General features: G+C 51.9%; 1 protein-coding gene across 2 annotated transcripts in view; it reads right to left on the bottom strand.

The window, feature by feature from the left end:
• Positions 1–21,611, bottom strand: part of LOC147717724 (E3 ubiquitin-protein ligase TRIM39-like) — a 357,009-nt gene that overhangs the window by 328,023 nt on the left and 7,375 nt on the right. For both annotated transcript variants that reach the window (XM_086924505.1, XM_086924506.1), the window contains exon 2: positions 16,979–17,074. In XM_086924505.1, coding sequence (XP_086780631.1) covers positions 16,979–17,074 — 96 coding nt within the window. The remainder of the gene's footprint in view (positions 1–16,978; positions 17,075–21,611) is intronic.

The following is a 21,611-nucleotide window of genomic DNA, read 5'->3' as shown; positions in this document are numbered from 1 at the left end:
GGGAGAGACCAAAAGCCCCAGTTGTTAGTCCCACAACCCTTTAGAGAGAAGGTCCTGTTTTTAGTTCACAGTCACCTTTTAGGGGGCCATTTTGGAGGAGAAAAGACAGAGCACTATATTAGCCCAATTTTACTGGCCAGGGATATACCATCAAGTCAGGAAATATTGTCAGGAATGTCCTATTTGCCAGAAAAATAGCAGATATAAGCCACCTCAGGCTCCTCTTCACCCTATCCCGGTGATTGATGAACCCTTTTCCAGAGTGGGAATGGATCTTATCAGTCCCCTACTACCTTCCCGTAGTGGCTGTAGATATGTGCTGGTCATTGTCGACTACGCAACACGGTTCCCAGAAGCCATTCCCTTACACCATCTCAATACCACCCAGATTGCAAAAGCGAGGATTTCTTTGTTCTCAAGGGTTGGATTCCCTAAAGAAATTATTACAGACCAGAGAACACCATTTGTTTCCAAAATAAGGAGACAAGTCTGTCAACAACTCAACATTAAAAAGATCCGTACCGCAGCGTACCATCCTCAAATGGATGGCCTTGTTGAAAGGTATAATGCCACACTTAAAACGACTTTAAAAACAAGCATTTACAATGCAACGGTCTCGCCTTTGCAAAAGTTAGAGCTATTGGCATTGTAAATGACAATTTTTTAATGTATGTGTTTGTTTTGAAAACAGATAAATAAATGGCATTGTCATTTATAATGCTAATAGCTTAATCTCTCGCAAATGTGAGACCTATTGCATGTGCAACCACACACACACACACAGAGCCACACAAAGAGCACACACACACACATAGATGTGGTGGAAGTGGATCTGGTGGATGTGTTGGTGGTGGATGATGTGGTGGTGGTGGATGTGGTGGTGGTGGTGGTGGTAGATGTGGTGGTGGTGGATGTGGTGGTGGTGGATGTGGTGGTGGTGGTGGATGTGGTGGTGGTGGTGAATGTGGTGGTGGTGGGTGTGGTGGTTGATGTGGTGGATGTGGTGGTGGTGGGTGTGGTGGTTGATGTGGTGGATGTGGTGGATGTGGATGTGGTGGATGTGGGGGTGGTGGATGTGGGGGTGGTGGATGTGGTGGATGTGGATGTGGTGGTGGATGTGGTGGGTGTGGTGGTGGATGTGGTGGTGGTGGTGGTGGATGTGGCGGTGATGGTTGTGGTGGTGGTGGATGTGGTGGTGGTGGTGGATGTGGTGGTGGTGGATGTGGTGGATGTGGTGGTGGTGGATGTGGTAGAGGTGGATGTGGTAGTGGTGGATGTGGTAGTGGTGGATGTGGTAGTGGTGGATGTGGTGGTGGTGGTGGTGGTGGATTTGGTGGTGGTGGATGTGGTGGTGGTGGATGTGGTGGTGGTGGTGGATGTGGTGATGGTGGATGTGGTGGTGGTGGATGTAGTGGATGTGGTGGATGTGGTAGATGTGGTGGATATGGTGGTGGTGGATGTGGTGATGGTGTTGGATGTGGTGTTGGATGTGGTGGTGGTGGATGTAGTGGATGTGGGGGTGGATGTGGTGGTGGATGTGGTGGTGGATGTGGTGGTGGACGTGGTGGTGGTGGACGTGGTGGTGGTGGACGTGGTGGTGGTGGACGTGGTGGTGGTGGACGTGGTGGTGGTGGACGTGGTGGTGGATGTGGTGGTGGTGGACGTGGTGGTGGATGTGGTGGTGAATGTGGTGGTGGATGTGGTGGTGAATGTGGTGGTGAATGTGGTGGTGAATGTGGTGGTGTTGGATGTAGTGGATGTGGTGGTGGATGTGGTGGTGGATGTGGATGTGGTGGTGGTGGTGGATGTGGTGGTGCTTTTAATTACTTAAAGTCCCGCCATACATTGACAACAATGTGCGTGTCGAGTGGGATGTCCGCTGAAAGTTTACTTCCCAGACTATTAACAATAACAGAGCCTGTCGCCCTCATTGAAATAGGCACGAGCTGGTGGCAGTAACAAAGCCACCTGTCCGTAAACACTGAAAGCCAACACATATTTAACCTCCCAGACACCTACAGCCCTTAACCGTGCAATATTTACAGCAGCCTATTTTTCCATGATCTCAAGGGAGGGTTTGCCACAGAAAAGATTGTTTGTTTTCCCTATTGGTTTTTACCGGGTTGAGGAGTGAGCTAAGATGGGCCAAACGAGAAATACAAACGTTTGACCCAAGGGGCCATTAGGAACAGCTAGTTGTTGAAAAATAACTTCGCTCTGCAAAAAAAACACAAGACTTTTAATTTTCACAGCTGTGAGAGCAGGGTGGAGCTCGCCGCTGATCTTGGGGTAAAACCAATGGAGCTGACGAGACCAGGCAGTGAGTGCTCAGCACTTCGAGCCGAGCTAGCCGCACACTGCTCTTGGGGTGAAAGCACGGAGGATGACAAGAGCGGGTGCCTATAAAATGAAGACATCCATCAAGCAGAGACTGTGCTAACGAAAATGTATACTTACTCGTGCCAGCCTGGCAGACTGACGGCTCTGAAGCAGGGAAGGGGCAGGGATCCTCCAGGGGCCAGGACTCTCGCAGATCACCCCGACCGTGCCACGTGCAGAGTCTGGACACCTAACTCCCCGGTTAAGTTGGTCCGTGTAAGCAACCGAGAGGAGGGGAGAGTCGTGGCTGCCTGCAGCCAGCATTGCTCTGCTGTTACTGCCCGAGCTCAGGTTTCCCGCAGCCTGCCTGCCTGCTGCAGGAGCTTTCCCAGGACACAACCTGCAAAAACTTGTTTAGAGTGGCGCTGAAGAGGGGGCGCATAGTAATGCGGGCTGCACAACTCTTACTGCGTTCACTCGTGGTGCCTTGGCGGGGCTTGCTGGGCTTGCTTGTGTGCTTCCCAGAGAGACAGGAGATTGGGAACGCGCGCGTGCGGCCGGCGCCGATCGCTTTCCTGAGCGTGCGCGTGACATCACGCAACAATAGTATCGCGCCTGCGCGATGGCATATGGCTTTGCCATATGCATCGCAGGCGCGAGACCTAAAAACCAGATCACAAAACTAACTTCCAGAATATGGCACTTAAAAAGACCGTAGGAGTTAATAGTGGTAGGGCTACATCTATGTAATGGTAGTGAATCATTAATGAAGACTCGTTTATTTAATCACAGCTGTGTCATTCTTTTCAAATAGATCTTATGCACCATTTGTTTGGCTTTACTTTTTTTCGTTTGTCCTATTGTATGGTGCTCAATAAAAAAAGAATATATTGATGCACTTTTATTTTTGGCTCCATAAGAGACTGCACTGCACGACTTCTCACGCCATTATTAATATTATTATTTATTGTGTTGCAGTTTAGTATAGCGCGAACTCAAGCCGAAGGTGTGGAACACCGGTTACATTTCATAGGTTGACCTTAAGTCGTGTAAGCTGCTAAATGTACTGTCTAGAGAGCTTGTATTTAAAAGGAATAAAGTTGGTGGCATGAGAGTATTATCGGATCCTTCTTAAAGATTATTAAAAGTTAAATGTGCATCACAGGGGTGCTGGCTGGCAGAAATGGGCGAGAGAGCGGAAGAAACACGGACGTTCAGTAGCCCCTCTCACCAGATCAGTACATCTTGGCACTCATAGAGATCGTTAGCGGCTCCTGGTGAAGGCCAACGATGGGGGCTGTTGGATCAGGTGAGGGGCCATCGAGGCAAGCGTCACGAAGCTCTATCAAAACCCGCAGCAGCGCTTTACGTGGTGGAGGCGGAGACATTGAAAGGGCGGGGCCAGATGAGAGGCTGGACCCGCTTTCAACGTAGTTACGGACCGGGTGGCTCTCGGAGGCCACCGCAGAACTTGCCGCAAGTCAAAGTCAGAGTCCAGCCAAAGTAGTGCTGCCTCACGAAAGGGTCTGCTTACCGGCATCGAAGCCACTCACGAATCACCGACGCCTTCCCGCTGCCTGAAGACGGAGTTGTTGTCCAAAGAGGATGGACAGAGCAGTCGCCTCGCAGGGAGTCAATAGCGTCGAGTTCCTGGAGACAAAGCGCCCTTAGCAACGACGTCAGGTCACGTTCGTCACGTGATCCGCAGAGGCGCGAGCACCGAGCGGTTCAAAGAGAGGTTGTCGGGTTGTTGGAAGAACTGTGAAAGCCGAAGCTTAGCCGGGGCCATAAGCGACAACGAGAAGTTGGAACATCTTACATGCAAACATTTTAGTGGAGGAAAGTTGAGAGATGTGTGTGCTTCCCAGAGAGACAGGAGATTGGGAACGCGCGCGCGCGCGCGGCCGGCGCCAATCGCTTTCCTGAGCGTGCGCGTGACATCTCCTGTCTCCTGGGAAGCAGACCCAGCAACAATAGTATCGCGCCTGCGCGATGGCATATGGCTTCGCCATATGCATCGCATGCGCGAGACCTAAAAACTGTTAGACCTGGAATATCGGAAATGGGAAGATATGCTGCCTCTGGCTCTTTTTGCCATAAGATGTCAACCCCAGAAAAGTATGGGGTATTCCCCATTCGAGCTCCTATATGGTAGGCAACCCCGTACTCTTCTCAATATGGTCAGAGAAGAATGGGAAGAAGAGGAAAGGGGAGCCAAAGCATTACCAGAATATGTGTGGAGCCTAAAGTCTCATCTAGCCCAAGTTAGAGGCATAGTCAAAAGTCACTTGGAAAAAGCACAAGAAGGTCAAAAGAGACAGTATGACAAAAAGGCCTCTGAAAGAACCTTAAATCCAGGCGATATGGTTCTACTCATGATGCCTAGCTCAGAACACAAGTTAATTGGCCAATGGCAGGGGCCTTTCAGAATAGCAGAGAAAATAACTCCTGTAAAATACCGCCTGGAATTAGACCCTAATAACAAAAGAAACACCCAGATATAGCATGTGAATTTGTTAAAAAAATGGTTGGGTCCTATACCTACAATGGAAACTCTCATAGAAGAGTCTGTCCCTTTATTCCATCAGAGCATAGACAGTGAGCTCCCTCCACACTTACGACAAAACCTCTGTGAGGAATTGTCTCCCTTACAGGAAGTGTTTTCCATAACACCAGGGAAGACTTCTTAAATACAACATGAGATTCACACAATCCCTGGGAAAAAAGTCCGGCTACATCCTTATTGGTTACCTGAGTCAAGAAGAGAAGCCATAGAACAGGAAGTACAACAAATGCTACAGATAAGACTGGAGATGGGGGCTACCAAACTATGAGGTTTTCAATATTGGTGCATACCTAAACTTGTGTCACAAGCTGAGGCAGGCTAACCCAGGCTCACTAGAATCTCCAGTCTGGCTAGAAATCTCCCAGAAAAATCCAGGTGGAACGTTTGGTCGCCTTTTTAAGGACTACATTCAACAAATGTCAGCAGGTGACCTATGGGCTCTTAACCCCAGTCAGACAGCGTTTAAAATCGCCATCAAAAAATGTGTAAGAATGAGATCACTCATCACAGACAAAGCACTCTTCTCAAAACGCAGCCATTCTTGGGCCCTTGTAAACTCTTACAGTCGGCTACTCCCCGCCGCTTACTTTTCCTGCACATATCCACTGTATCTAAAACGCACCCTTATAGCCATTAGAATGGGTGATTGGTGTTTTCTGCAAGATTTACCTCCTTGGAGACGGACAGTGGAAGATCTAACCTGCAGAGGGTGCGGTAAAACAGCCGAAACATTGCTGCACGTGGTTTGCCTTTGCCCAGCCTTTAACTTCCAACGCAGGTGCAAACTAAAAGCCGAATGGAATAGGTTGGGCGCCCGAACCTGCAGGCAAGCCATCATTGTGGCTCTGAACCCTGAAAACACTGACTTAAATATCAGACTTACAAAGTTCATCCAGCAAGCATATCGTAATTTTAACTTAAAGAGGTCCTGCTAAATCCTCCCTCTTATTTCCTTTTTCCTTTTTATTACTTAATGATCCTTACGATACATCCCAAATTTCTAGGGGGATGAAACGAAAAGAATATGAGTAGTACCCCTAGGAGAATTGGGTCGTTTTTTAGTTGTTTGATATCCAATTCAGTGACAGTAAAGAAAATGGGGTGAAGTTCCCTGTATATTAGATTTTAACTTTTGTATTATTTTTTCTTCTGGTTTTTATCCTTTAAAAAAAAAAAAAAAAAAGTTTTTTATGGACCTAGGAGGCTGAGGATGCGGAAGATCCCTATTTTTATCATGGCTGGCTAATTGACTGTCTTGTTGTTTTTATTTTTAATAAGTTGTATACAGCGTGAACTATGTAATCCTCTTTTAAAGATATCTGTGTTGTATCTAAATAAAGAATTCTACTACAACAAATGCTCCAGATGGGGATCATTGAACCCTCACATAGCGAGTGAATTCCCCTGAAGTCATAGTACTGAAGCCCGATGGGTCGATCTGTTTTTGTATGGACTTCCGTGAGGTCAATAAAATATCCAGATTCGACGCATATCCCCTACCAAGGGTTGATCAGATGGTGGAAAAACTGGGCAGAGCACAATACATTAGCACGTTAGACTTATGTAAGGGCTATTGGCAAGTTCCCCTTAGAGAACAAGGCAGGGAAAAGACCGCTTTCTATACTCCTGGCGGTCTGTATCACTTTCTGGTATTACCCTTTGGTTTACATGGGGCTCCGGCCACCTTTCAGAGGTTAATGAACCAAGTACTCAGACCCTGTAGTGATTTTGCAGCCGCATATCTTAATGATATCATCATATATAGTAACTCATGGGAAGAACACGTGCGTCACCTCAAAAGATTAGTACAGGCCCTAAAAGAAGGGGGACTAACTATCAATCCAGCTAAAAGTCATCTGGCTGGAAGGTCGGTCAAGTATCTGGGTTACCTCCTGGGAGAAGGCTATATCAGGCCACAGGAAGAAAAAGAAGCTGCCATAGCTCAGTTATCCTTTCTTTTGACAAAAAAAGTTCTAAGAGCCCTTCTTGGTATTCTAGGATATTATATAAGGTTTATCCCCTCATTTTCACAGAGAGCGCACCCCTTACTGACCTCCTTAGAAAGGACAGAAAAATGGAGGCAGAACTGCAGAACCCTTCACTCTCTATGCGTCAAGCATTTCAGAACTTACAACAAGCCTTAAACAATGAACCCGTACTGCTCAGCCCAGACTACACTAAACCTTTTGTGTTACAGACGGACGCATCTGACTATGGGCTGGGAGCGGTATTATTCCAACAAGATGCCTTGGGACAAGAGAGACCAGTCATGTACATAAGTCGAAAGCTATACCCACGAGAAAGAAACTATGCTGTGATTGAGAAAGAGGCCCTAGCAATCAAATGGGCTATCGAGTCCTTAAAGTATTACCTAGAAGGACGAGAATTCGTTCTATATACAGAGCATGCACCCTTGGAGTGGCTCGCCCGTGATAAGGGGCATAATGACCGGATACTAAGGTGGTTTCTCTACTTAGAAACCTACAGATTTAGCACCTTCCACCGAAAAGGACAGGTACAGACTAATGCGGACTTCCTCTCTAGATATCCAATTGCACCTTTTCTTGTAAACAAGAAACTAAGGGAAAGAGGATGTCAGAAGGGACTGAGTGAGAATGATTTGGGACCCCTACTTGCGCACATCCAGGGAATCACCTGGGCGAGAGACGCACCGCTTGAAAACCCGGGTAACTCTTGGTCCGGGTCTCTGTCACAGGAAGCCAGAGGCGGGACCAACAAAGACGACCAATCCCGACGTATCCGGCTGGAGGAAAAGGCGGACCAGGAAGCAGGAAGTCGTCACGTCTGGGAGTCAGGAAGCAGAGAGGAGGCGAAGACGCGAGGACTGAGGAAGACGGGACCAGCGGAGATATCGGCGTGGGACTAGGAGGCGAGGAGATCCACGGAAGACGACGGGAAAGCTGAGGAGTGGTCCGAAGAGTGGTGGATTCCTTCCGATCCCCAGGAGGGCGCAACTGCCGCCGTAACTCGGGAGAGTTACTGCCCGGACGGTGAGTGACACCGTACACTGGGTTTTTCCCTTCTCTCCCTTTTGTGTGTTTAAGCCGTCCTGGGACGTGGGAGGAGGAACACGGGAGGGTAGAACAAAGGGAGGGAACTTAGCCCTAGAATTCTTTATCGGCACAAATGTCGTCAGTACTCCTTTACCTTACTAGTTAAAAATCCACCTCAAAAGCACTTTGCGTACTGCCTGCGTTCACCCCCACTTAAACCCTGCACATTCTCCGGAGATAATTCGGTCACCATAGGATGCCAACAGTATCCCCACTGATTCTGAAAGTGGATTGGATACAGTGTTCTACCTGCATCTTAGTGACCTCTTGATTTATTCACTGGGTGTGGTGATGGTTTCCCCCCCCCCCCCTTGTACAATTATCTTACCAAAAGGCCCGAATACTTACAGTCCTCTTTTGTTCTTTCCTCGAGTATCCTGGGGGTCAACGGTCGGACGTACCAACAACACCCACTCCAGGAAGACGTCAGAGGACTACACCATCCACAGATTTCAACCCTCCTGCTGTATTCTCACCTTGATTACTGCAACATACTGTACCTAGGGGTGACTGCTAGAAATGTTAACCTTTTGCAGAAGGTTCAAAATGCTGCAGCCCGGCTGATCCTGAACGTCCTTAGGCGTGTCTCGGTGGGGTAAGCTCTGAAGAAACTTCATTGGCTCCCAATTCAGGCCAGAGTTACTTTTAGGTTTAAAGTATTTTATTGCAGTAAGAAAAGAAAGGGAACAACATCACAAACAAATAACCACAGTTGCTACCCAAGGTAAGTGTGCACAATACAATAGATGCGTGAAGGCAGTTCTTTCAGTGCCGTGGGCACATTCGTGCCAAAGTCTCACGGCTAGCGCACCCGTGGGTGGGAACAAAAGAAAAGAAAGGAAAAAAAAAAAAAAGGGACGGCTCCCCCCTCCCAACCAACCGCCCCCCTCAACCTCCCAATTCCCCCCTGCCCCCACCCCCTGCTGTCAACCCTCGCTCTCTCACTGTGGCAGCTAGGTATCCATCCCTCCCTCCAACTGCCCACATGGTCAGTTCAGTCTGGCGGATCTGGCGGCGGCGTCAGCCGTAACAATCTGAGATACCTAGGGCAAGTGATTTCCTTAAATTCTGATCTTAACAAAGCATGGAAAGGCGCCCATAGCTCTTCAAAAGTGTCCACCTCCCCTGCCACCACTAGGGACAGCTTTTCCATGCCCAGGACATGCCACAGTCTGTGTAGCCAGCCAACAACAGTAGGAAGTGTGGTAGTGCGCCAGTGTATGAGTATGTTCTGTACTGCCGACCCCAGGGCTATCGCTGTCTGTCTACCTCTCTTAGACCTTAGTGGGTACATTAAACCATTCGGCAAGCCCAGTAGAACATAGGCGGGGAAGCGAGGTAATTCAATCCCAAAGCACTTATCAATCTCATTCAGTACCTCTTCCCAGTAAGGAGCTAACAGGGGACAGTCCCATAGTATATGAGTGAGCGTGCCAGTCTGGCCGCAGTTGCGCCAGCATGTCTTGGGTATCGAGTGGTCCATATCATGCAATTTCTCGGGGGTGCGATACCGATAAGTCGTAATTTTGGTGAAAGTCTCTGTGAGTCCGGTGTGATAGGCAGAGTGACGCGCCCGGTAAGAAATGTGGTCCCATTCAGTGTGGCTCAACGCTCGACCAAGTTCTCGTTCCCACCGCTCCCTCCCTGGGTTGTAGATGTGAAAGGGGGGAGGTTGCAACATCTTGTATAGGTCGGAAATAAGCTTGGCGTCCGATGAGCGAGTCACTAGCCAACGCTCATATGCTGTGATTTTCCGATCCGCCGTAGCTCGCACCTGTGGCTGTAGCGCCCAGTGGCGCGCCTGCATATATTGCATGTATTCAGTCTCAGGAAGGCCGTAGTCCCGCCGCAAGTCCTGGAAGGAAACTACACCCTCCGGGCCATACAAATGAAATAAAGCGGAGCAGCGGGCCGCTCGCCAGAGTTCATAGGCTCCCGACTCCATACCTGGGCTAAAGTCCGGGTTACCAACTATTGGCATGAAAGGAGAGGGAAAAGTGGTAAGGTCATGCTTGACGGACACTGAGCCCCACACACGGAGCGGGACCCGCGTCACAAAGGACGCATAGAGGTTGGGGGGGGGGGGCGGTGGGCCCTCCTCAGGAAGGGCACCTCCTGTAGCGTCCTGCCCGCCACCGCCTGGTCTTGAAACAACCAGTGTTTGTCCGATTCCCACCGGCTCCACTCCACAAAGTAGCGCAATTGAGCAGCTTGAAAGTACTTATGCAGATCCGGTATCCCAAGGCCACCAGACTCAGGTGCCAGTGTGGCAATGGTTCTCTTGATCCTAGGCTTACGGCCCTGCCACACAAAACGTGCGATAGCAGACTGGGTCTGCTCTAGCCATCCCTTGGGGGGTTGCAGCGGGAGAGCTCTAAACAGGTACAGGACTTGTGGCAGGAGGGTGATTTTCACCGCGGCTACTCTTCCCAGCAACGATAGCGTGCCCCTATCCCAGCGGGCCAGCTCCTCCTTGATCCTCGCACTGAGAGCCGTGTAGGTGGCCGTGACCATAGTAGGGAGAGAGGGTGCTAGAAGAATCCCCAAATACGGTATCCGGTCCCTAGACCAGCTCAGAGGGAAGAGTCTCTGTAAGTCAGACGTGGTGGTGCTAGACAGCGAGATGTCAAGGGCCGCCGACTTTCCAAGGTTTACCTTGAATCCCGCCACCGCCGCAAAGAGGTCCAGTTCTGCGATGCACGCAGGCAGTGACCTCCGTGGATCATCGAGCTTCAGTATGACGTCGTCCGCGTAGAGACTTAGAGCATGATGGAACTCCCCCATACGGACACCTATGACGTCGGGGTTCTGGCGAACTCTTTGTGCGAACGGCTCCATATAAAGAGTGAAAAGCAATGGTGACAGTGGGCACCCTTGTCTGGTGCCTCGCTCTATTGGGAAGTGCTGAGAGCTGCACCCGTTCACCCTCACCACCGCGGATGGGAATCGATAGCAATTGAACACCAGGTGCTTGAACTTCTCGCCGATGCCAAATTTGCCCAGGACCTTCTCCAAGTACGGCCAATGCACTCTATCAAACACCTTTTCCGCGTCAATGGAGAGGAGCATACGTTCCCCAGGTATCCGCGAGGCTTTCTCCAGGATATGGGTCACCCTCTTAGTGTTGTCGACAGTCTGCCGGCCCGGTACAAACCCGGCCTGATCCGGGTCAACCATGCCCGGGAGGTGGAGCGCCAGACGTGCCGCCAGGATACTGGTGAAAATCTTCAGGTCTGTGTTTAGAAGTGAAATCGGCCGGTAGGACCCGCAGGCAGTCCGGTCCTTGCCCGGCTTCGGAATCACCGATACCGTAGCCTGAAGGAATTCCGGGGGGATAGAGCCCGGCTCCGAGAACGTGTTAAATAGGCGTGTTAAAAGCGGTTCGAGATCCTGGCAAAAGGTCTTATAGAAGAGAGGGATAAAACCGTCAGGTCCCGGGGCCTTCCCGTTTTTGAGCCGGGAGATCGCCGTGACCACCTCCTCAACCCGAATCTCCCGCTCCAGATATTGGGCCTGATCCGACGTCAGTGACGGGAGCGACACCGACTCTAGATAGTCTGCTTCAGCTTGCGCTGAGGGGGGGGGGGGGGTGGGCGCCGGCGTAGAGATCTGCATAATAACCACGGAAAACTTCCGCAATCTGTCCGTCCTCTGTGACAGTCCCCCCGGCGGGGGCCGCTAATTCATTCACCCTGTGCTGTTGGTGCTGCACCCTGAGTTTGTGCGCCAGAAGCCGGCCGCACCGGTCTCCTCCGGTGTAGTACTTATGCTTCAAGCGAAGCACTGCGTACTCCGCTCTGTCCATGTCAAGCGCGGACAGGAGTTTCCTGGCGGCTTTCAGTTGCCTCCAGACACGGGGGGCACCCGTCCGTTGATGCACCTGCTCTAGCTCCCGCACCTGGCGGTAAGTTCGTCCTTCTTGAGCTGGCGATCTTTGTTCTCCGCTGAGGAGATGGCGATAAACTCACCACGGAGCACAGCCTTCAGGGCAGCCCATTGTGTCGCGCGGGTGGTGTCGTCGTTGTTGTCATTAACGCGTTGAAAGTCCGCTATGGACTCACGGATCTGTTTCACCACCGATTGCTTATGCAGCAAAGTGTCTCTGAGGCGCCAGACCCCTCTCGAGGGAGACACCGGAGGCAGTTGGAAGGTGCCTTCCACTGGTGCGTGGTCTGAGAGAGATAGGACCCCTATATCGGCGCTCGAGGCCAGTTCATACATCGGGCCCGTCACTAAGAGATGATCCAGCCTTGCATACGACTTGTGGGCGTGGGAGTAATAGGAGTATGCACGGGTTGCAGGGTGGAGACGGCGCCACATGTCGTGCATATCAAGCTCCTCCAAACGGGTACGAACCGAGCCCGAAAGCTCCCCCGATTGTAGGCGCCTCTGCACCGACCTGTCCAAAGATGCTTCGAAGACCACATTCAAGTCCCCCCCAAGGACAATGTGTCTGTCAGGAGTGGACGCCACATCTTCTAGTGCCCTGTGTAGGAACTGATCCTGATGGTCATTGGGGCTATATATGGAGCCTACAGTAAACACTAAACCTCCCGCCTTGATCCTATACGCCAAGAGCCTCCCTTTCTGTTCCGCTACCTTTTGTAAAACCTCCCCCTTGAACAGCCTAGATTTCAGAAGCACTACCCCTGCCGTCTTGGAGGCACAGGAAGAGAAAAGCTGTGTGGGAAACCTTGGGGTCCGCAGCCTGGGACAATCTTTAGCCAGCAGGTGGGTCTCCTGCAGAAGACAAATGTCGGCCTGCGAGTCCTCCAGAAGGGACAACACAGCCCGTCGTTTAACAGGGTTATTCAACCCCTTCACATTCAAGGTAACAATTTTAAGGGCCATCAGTGAGGGGAATACCAGAAACGCACATTAAGGCGGGCAAGGCCCACCGGACATAACTCAAAGGCCACAGCAAGCAGCACCAGCGTACAGAGAAAGCAAACCACCCCACAGCACAGTACAGACCCCAAACCCCAAAACCCCCCCAACTGTGTGAACCCCCCCCCCCCGGACGACACAACCCCACACTCCCAACCCCACACTTCCCCCTACTCCCCCTAGTGAACCCCCAGACCCCGAACTTCCCCATCCAACTCCCCTTCCCACCCCCTCTCCCCAAACCATTCAAAAAACGTCATTGTCCCAGTCCGGTCCTTGGCGGACAAGGCCGTGGAAAGTCGTTCTAGTGGACGTCCAGCCACCACCACCACCACCCCCGCCACCCCCCACCCCCGGAACCCCCGCACCTGCGATGGAGACTCCCCCCGGAGTAAGTTCAGGCCGTCAGGGCCACATCGCCATTCGCCGTAGTCCTGGAGGCCTCCTGAATGGCGCTAGATATTTCTGCTCGAATTGTGGGCGAGTCAGGCCTCGCGGGCGGCGGGGATCGCCTCTCCTTGACCAGTTGCCAGCCATCTCGCGTGCTCCGCCTGCGGCGAGGCGCTGGGGTGTCCGTGTCCGACGCAGTGATCCCTAGTACCCCGCATACGTCCTGGAGGGACCGGAGCTGATGCAATGTTCCATTCCACCGAAAAATCAGGCGGAAGGGATGCCCCCACGAGTACTGCGTGTCATGTTCCCTTAGGAAATCTGTGGCAATCTTAAAGGCCTTCCGCTTCTGCAATGTTATCGTGGACAGGTCCTGATAAAGAGCTACCGGGTGGTCTCTGAAGCGGAAAGGCTGCTGCCGCCGCGCCTCACGGAGAATCCGCTCCTTCAAGGGGAAGTCCGGTAAGAAGGCCAAAATGTCCGGGGGAGGCGCCGAAGCCCTGCGAGGTCGGCCAACTCTGTGTGCTCTGTCGATCCGAATCTGGAAGTCTTCGGACTCTCCCAGGATCTCGCGGAACAAGGCTCCCAAGTAGGCGGCCGTGTCTTCACCTTCTTCGTTGGACGGAACACCTCGGACCCTGATGTTGTTCCGCCTGGACCGCTTTTCAAGGTCCTCGGCGTGGGCTTGTAGATCGATCTGTTGGTCCCGCAGCCTCAGGACCTCCTGTTGCAGATGGGTGATTTCCTCGTCCCTGGATTGGCCAGCCGCCTCCACTGTGTTCACTCGCTCTCCCAGGGAGTCCACCTCTCTACGGACTTCCCGGACCTCCCCGGCCACCTCCTGCTTCAAGGCCTGAAAGTCCTCCCTCAAGGAGCTGAACAGGGATTCCAGGAACGATCGAGTCACCGGGGGCTCCCCACCTTCAGCGCCCCGTGAGCTGGTCGGGGGGCTCGGGCGGGCTGGGTCCTGTCTTGTCTCGGGGCGCCGCGTCCCAGCATCTCCGGCAAAGCTCGGTAGCCCTTCCTCTGCCCCCTGGCATTCGACATCGCGAAGAGGCGGGAATAACTGGAGCCCGCGGGCCGCGGTGAGTAGGTGCCACAGGCCGGGGCCGTGGTCCAGCAGTGGGCGGCAGTTCACACAGCTCCTGCCGGCGTGGGGGCACTCCCAGCGAGGAGCCCTCGTATGAGGCCGATGCAGCCGCTCCGCACCCGTTCAAAATGGCCGCTCGTTCCGGCTCAGGGAGCCAGCGTTGAACTGGCGTAGTCCAGATCCCAGGCTATGTGGCGCGCTGCCCGGCACGGGAGTCCGGTACCCTCAGTGCAACTAGGCCGTCTCCGAGCAGTCCCTTCAACGATCACCCCCAAAAACACATCCGATGATTCCGGCTAGGCCCAGTTCCGGGGATCGTGGCAGTCCCTCCCCGCGGGGCCAATCGAAGATCACACAGCCGGGGGCTGAGTTCGCAGAGTGCGTGGTGGCCGGAGCCAAATGTCGCCGAGGTGATCAAGGGCACCGGAGGGTCCGGCCGCGCTCCATAGCAGTCAAAGGAGGGGCTCCGGGACGGGCCACGTGGCGCAGGCCTTCCCGATCCCCGGGTTTGCGTAGTTACTTCCCGCTGACTCCGCCTCCGCCTCCGCTTCCGCTTCCCCCTTCAACGCGGCTCCGCTGATGAAGGCCATCCCGGCACCCACCAGGGTGTCGAGTCGCGTGCAAGCCGGCAGCCCACCCTGTGTTGCAGGCTCTCCACATCGGAACACCAAGGCCTCAAGATCTGCGGCTCCCGGACCTCCTGGCAAGACCCTCGGCGGCTGCCGCCTCGGCTGGTTCTCCAGCGATACCGCTGCCGCGGCTGGGTAACCAAGAGCCGCAGACTGTTCCACACCACAACGGGGGGCACTGGATGCGTTTTCCGCTCGATCTGGGGGTGATCAGCGGTGTAGAGCGGTGCAGGGTTTCCAGGGGCTCGGGAGCTCACGGCAAGTGCGTCCTCTCAGCCCGCCATCTTGGCCACGCCCCCCAGAGTTACTTTTAAGGCCTTATGCTTTGGTCATAGGATTCTTAGTCAGAAGGGGCCCCGATTCTTGCTCCCCCTTCGAACAATTTATCGGGCCGCATGGGTTCTGAGATCGGTTGGCTCTGCTAAGGTGATTGTGCCCAGGGCGTGGAAGGTTCGAGCTGGAGGGAGATCTTTTGGCTTCCTGGCAGCTAAGGCATGGAATGACCTGCCTGCGGATCTTAGGACATGCGTGTTGGAGCCTCTGTTCTGAATTTTTTTTTACTTGTCTCTTTCGACACCCTTCTGGTGGACGGAAGTAATATTAGTAACCAGGCGCTTTACAAGCTAACCAATAATAATAACCCTGGAGCAAACTCCATCCCAACAGTCTATACACGGATAACAACAGAATGGTTTTAGCCAGAGTGCCTGATCAAGCTGGAAGAGGTGGACGCCTATGCCATGGTAGGCTAAGTGGACTGCACAGGCATAACCTGAACTCAAAAGCAGAGGATAGGCAGGACAAAATGGGGGTTGAGGGGTGCAGTGGAAGGATAGGCAGACTGGAAATCAGGAGAACAATGTAAAAGGTAGCAGTCTGTGCCCCTGTGACCAGTTGGAATCGAAAATAAAACCAAATGCAGAAAGGCAGGCTGAAAGTCAGTGGCACTCTGTATACTGCTCTGGTTAAGAACAACAGTTTCATAGTTTCTCGCGTGACTTGTCAGGATTCATGGCCATACCATTATCAGTACTGGAACAAATAGGCCTAATAGGACAGTATTGGACGATTCTTTGGCGAATAAGAAGTAGGCCATTTTTTAGCAAGGCACACTGGTATATGCAATGATCTAAAGGCCAGAAGCCAGTGAAGAGTGTTATATGGTGGGAGATGGACAAGCACAAAGGGGATCCCAAAATCAGCTAGCACTGTAGTTCTGAATGGCTTATAGGAAATTACTAAGATACTCACGCAGTCCTAGATAAAGTGAGTTGATGTCATTCAGGTGAGCCATAATAATGGATTGCTTATACAAATACAAGGCAAATTCTCTCCTCTCTAGCTGGACTGTCAAGGTACGCCTATGCCCCTGTCATGCAGTTTAGCTTGTTAAGGTTATCCCCACATCTCTCACCTTCAGATCCGATTTACAGGAGTACTCCGCCCCATGTCTTCCACCACCACATCTGAGAGTTAGTGGTATCATCATGTCAAGGTTACCACCAAGTCCCTCACCAACAGATCTGCCAGAGGCACCCCAATATTCTTCACCTCTAATTCTACAATACCAGGCGATCTCCTCCAATTAGGACTGTCAGAGGTATGCCCCCGTTTCTCTTCTTCAGTTCTGCTTGTCAGGGGTAGCCAAAGTCTCTGCCCTCCAGTTCGGATTATCAGGGTTACCCCAAGTTTCTCACCTCCAGTTTGAATTATCAGGGTTACCCTAAGTTTCTCGCCTCCAATTCTGACTGTCAGGGATAAGCCCATGTCTCTCGACTCCAGTATTCACCTCCAGTAGTCAGATGAACTCACAGGTCTCACACCTCCAGTTATGTCAGGATTACCCCAAAGACCCTCACGTCAAGTTCTATCATGAATACACCCCACATCTTGTCTCCAGTACAGACTCTCAGAAGTACCCCTTTGTTTCTAGACTTAATTTAAGTCATGTTTCTCGACTTAATTTAAGTCAGAGGCCCCCCATGTCTCATCTCTCTACATATATATCCAGGAAACCTCTCACCTCCACTTCCGATGAAGTCCTGCTTTCTTCTGCTGCCCATAACTGAAGGCTCTCCAGCTCCTTTTTCAGCCACTCCACGTGGCGATGAAGTCTTTTCTGAAAAACAATTAATGCGCTAATATTATCCAACAGCAATTCTGCAAATCAATATTTAGCTAAATTATTCCAAGCAAGAAGATTTCGGGCCCGATGTAGGTAAATCGCTTTTCCGATTTCAAAATACCGAAGCACACCGAATCGGTATTCTGAAATCGGAAAACGAGATGTAGGGAAAAAAAAACGAAAAAATACCGATTCAGTAGTAATCGGTATAGGGAGTCGATACGTACCGAATCGGCATGGACCGAATCGGAAAGTACCGAATCGGCTACCACCGAATCGGAATTTGCCGATTCGGCAAATACCGATTCGGCAATTACCGGAACGGAGATCGAAATACACCCCCATGGCCAAAATGCCCATAGGAATGCATTGAACAATCCGAATCGGTAAAAACCGATTCGATAAAATCCGATTCGGTAAAATCCGAATCGGTAAAATCCGAAACAGCCAATGAGGTGGATCCACCCTCCCCCACCCAAGCAGGGAGTGGCTACCCAGGCAGGTGCAGCTCATTAAGAACTTTCTGGAGAGGCAGCCTGAGCTGAACATTCACAGTGAGCAGCAGTGGAAGCAGGAGCCAGAGCACTGTGAGAGCCAGAAGGCTAGCCACAAGAGAAAACCCAAATTTAGTACCATGGAGCTGCAGGTGTTGGTGGAGGAGGTGGTGAGGGTGCACAGGCAGCTCTTTGGGAGGCTGTCCCTCACTGTACCGGACAGCACAAAGAGGAGGCTCTGGAGTGAGATTGCTGAGAAGGTTAACTCAGTTGGTGTTACCCCCAGGAGCCTTGATGACCTAAAAAAAAGATTTTATGACATCCGCAGCCTAACTAAACGCAAAATGGCAGAGCTGCAGAGGCAAGCTGGACTGACTGGTGGAGGCAGGAACCCGGCGCCACCCCTCACCGAGCTGGAGGAACTGGTGTCCAGCACTATCAAGAGGGAGAGTGTGTCTGGAATCGGGAACCTGTATAGCTCAGCCAGAGCTACAGCTAAAGGTAAGAAGCATGCGCATCATGACACACCCTACCAGTCACCTCCCCTTTAGACACAATGCACAGCCAAACCCCAGCCCAGTACTGCTACCAACATACAAGAGAAATGCTTCATGGTAAATGTAGTCAGCAGAAGTAGGCAATATATGGCAGTGCAGAACCACAATATATGAGACAGTGGAACAGATTCAAAGTATATGCAAGGACATGTGCAATGCTTTAATTGTAGTGACTGTAATACATCGGCACTCAATTCACAAATGCTTCTTTATACCTAGAGGCACAATCAGGCGGAGGAGCAGAAGCAACAGAGGCACCAGCACCAGCAACAACTTCCAGTGCGGTGGCAGGGCCAAGCACTAGTCAGGCTGCCCTGGAGGAGGAGGAGGAGGAGGACAACACCATTGGCCAGGGAAATGAGGGAGACCTAGGACTTGACTTCACTTTTCTTCACTCGCCCCAAATGTCTGGCACACCCCCATTGCTGTTCTGCCCTGAGAACTCACCAACAACGGCCCACCCTGCACCTACCACATCTCCTGGCAGGAGTATTGCTGTGGCTCCACTGAACCCTATCCAGGGAGCAGCGGGTCAGGCCCCAGCCACCACCACAACAACACCAGTGGCACCCCAGCCCACACAGCAGGGCAGCAGCAGTTCCCGGAGGCGTACAGTTTCCAGCACTGCACTTCCGGCACGGGAGGGCAGCGTCTTTCAGGGGCTGGAGGGCAGCATGGTGAAGATACAGCGCATGCAGGCGAAATCCATCATGGCCTGCCAGCGCCAGCACAACCTGCAAATGGGAGAGATGGTGCAAGGGTTTAAGGCTTTCGTCGATACAAATAAGGAAGTTGCTGCAGGTCTTGGCCGTCTGACCACAGCCGTCACACAGCTATGCAACAAACTCGACGAGCACGAGCACTCTCGCCGGCGGGATGCCCGCATGCACAACAGATCGATTAGCCGCCTTGCTGCTGCTACCGCGCAACTGTGCCAACGTGGGGCTAATATGGAAGCGAGCTTGACACAGAACACCGCTGAGGTCACCAGGGGCATGGCCCGCATAACAACAGCCATGGAGGCAATGATTATTTCCAACACTGTGGCCAATCCAGCCCTGGGCCTGGGGGAGACTGGGGACAGCAGCAGCCGAAGCAGCCCGGCCAGCGCTGTGTCGGAGCCGCGACGGAGCACCAGGGGCTCTGCTGAAGCTGCTGGACATGCGGAAGGGGGAGAGGCACACCCCAGTGGGGCTGCTAAGCGCAGCAAAAAGTAGGCTTGCCAGGGCGGGTGAGGCAACCCGGACCTTTGACATTGATTTTCTTTACATTAACCTTTTCTTTTGTTGCACATCAGTGCAGTAACGGTGTTGCAACATTATTAAAATTTGCTTTTCCCCACAACCATTTACCTGTCTGTGCATCTGTACTCACTCAGAAATAGTTTTCTGTAATCTCCTCACGTCTGTATCTGCCATCACTTGGCGTAGACACCCCAGCAGGTTGTGTTTGTGGCACAGCAACGTCGTCGTCATGGTCCTCGTAGTCAGACAACTCCACCTCAGTGCCCTTCTTCACCGCAAGGTTGTGCAACATTGCACAGACAGCTATGATCTTGCAGCAGGTGAAGGGGGTATACTGCATTGCACCTCCACTCTTGTGCAGGCATCTGAATCTGCTTTTCCAGATGCCAAAGCTCCGTTCAACTACATTCCTTGTGCTTTTGTGGGCCCGGTTATACCTCCTTTGGCTGGGTGTGGAGGGGTTGAGGTAGGGGGTGAGTATGAATGAGCGGAGGGCATATGCACTGTCGCCTAGAAGGAAGAGGGGTAACATTACTCACATGCATACACGTATTACACTTAGCTACTTTGTGTTATGGGGGTCTGATGACGTGTCTCACTTAGGAGGTATCCTTCACCAAATTCGCCAGCCATCAGCCGTGCATAGATGCCGCTCTGTTGAAATATGTAGGAGTCGTGGGTACGCCCTGGGAATTTTGCTACCAGGTCTGTGATGGTGCACTTCGCATTGCAGATCACCTGAACATTGATGGTGTGGGTAGACTTCCTATTGCGGTATATGTATTCTGTGTCAGCTGGGGGGCAAATCGGAATGTGCGTGCCATCTATGCAACCAATGATTTGGGGAAATTGTGCCATCTGGTAGAAGTCAGCTTTAGTTTGTACCAGTTCTGCGTGGGTTGCAGGGAAAGAGATGTATTGGTCCATCCTGTGTATCATGGCGTCAAGGAATGTGTGGAAGAACCTTGACAGGCTGCTCTGGGTCACCCCTCCTACCGCTGCAACTCCACTTTGATAGCTGCCAGACGCAAGCAGGTGTAGGCTGCATAGCACCTGGACGTGCGCTGGGATGGCGTGTGCCCTTGGGGTGGGGTGGTCCAACAGTGGTTTGAGGTCCCTGATGAGCTCCAGAATGGTGTCTGAGTCCAGCCTGTACCTCTGTAGGATCTCTGCCTCTGTGAGCATGAACAGGGTGATCCTCTGTCTGTAGACCTGTTCCTCTCTTTGCCATTCCCTCTGTCCTTCCTGCTGTAGCCGTAGCCGCCTTGCAATGACATAAAAAGCAGCCATCCTGCAAGTTGCAATGCATTTTGGGTCTATTTTTATGGGTTGGAGTTGGTTACCACCTGATTGTAATCCATGGTAAATACCGATTTAGAAATACCGATTTTGAGCCAAAATCGGTATTTCTGTGCTTCCCTACATCTCCCTATCTGTCCGAATCGGGGATTTTCCGAATCGGTGATTCTACCGAATCGGTAGGTTATCCGAATCAGCTTTTTTCCGATTCGGTGTCACTACCGAATCGGTACATGGACCGATTCGGATTTTTTCCGAATCGGTGTCACTACCGATTCGGTACATGGAACGAATCGGTATTTTTATCCGAATCGGTATGTTACCGAATCGTTATGTTTCCGATTCGGGGTATTTCCGAATCGGATTATTTACGATTCGGTAGTCATACCGATTCGGTATTTGTACCGATTTGGACGTTTTCATTTTCCCTACATCTCGATGGCTGTATACCGATCGGTAAGGGCCCAAAATCGGTATTTTCGGCCGTTACCGATCGGTAACGGCCTACCTACATCGGGCCCTTCATCTGTGCAGCTACCCCTATGATGTTACAGACTACTTTTCTAGGCGTAAAATTGTCCACACTGTACTCATAGGTCATTATTTCAAAAGTCCAGACGTGTCCTGAAGTGGTGCTGTCGGAGGTCCAGTACTTATACCCAGTGGTAGTGTGAAGTAGTGTGGCTCACTGGTTAGAGGCGGCAGACCCGAGAGCAGAGGACGGCCCGGGACCAGGGTTCGATTCCCGGCGCGGCAGGTTTCTGGACCAGGGTCAGCGGACTCGATAATTCTCTCGCCTCAGTGCCCACTCTGATCAGCGATCACACTCGGCAACTCTGGGCATTAGCTTGCCTCATCTTCACTAACGGCCCCACCAGACCGCCGGGGATGCCTGGTCTCACCCTGGAGATACCCATTAAGGGACCATCTCTCAGGG

The sequence above is a fragment of the Lissotriton vulgaris genome, chromosome 5 (assembly GCF_964263255.1).
Source record: "Lissotriton vulgaris chromosome 5, aLisVul1.2, whole genome shotgun sequence".
In the NCBI taxonomy this organism is placed as follows: Eukaryota; Metazoa; Chordata; class Amphibia; order Caudata; family Salamandridae; genus Lissotriton; species Lissotriton vulgaris.
The sequence above is the reverse complement of the archived record's forward strand: the minus strand, read 5'-3'. Positions and strand labels throughout refer to the sequence as shown.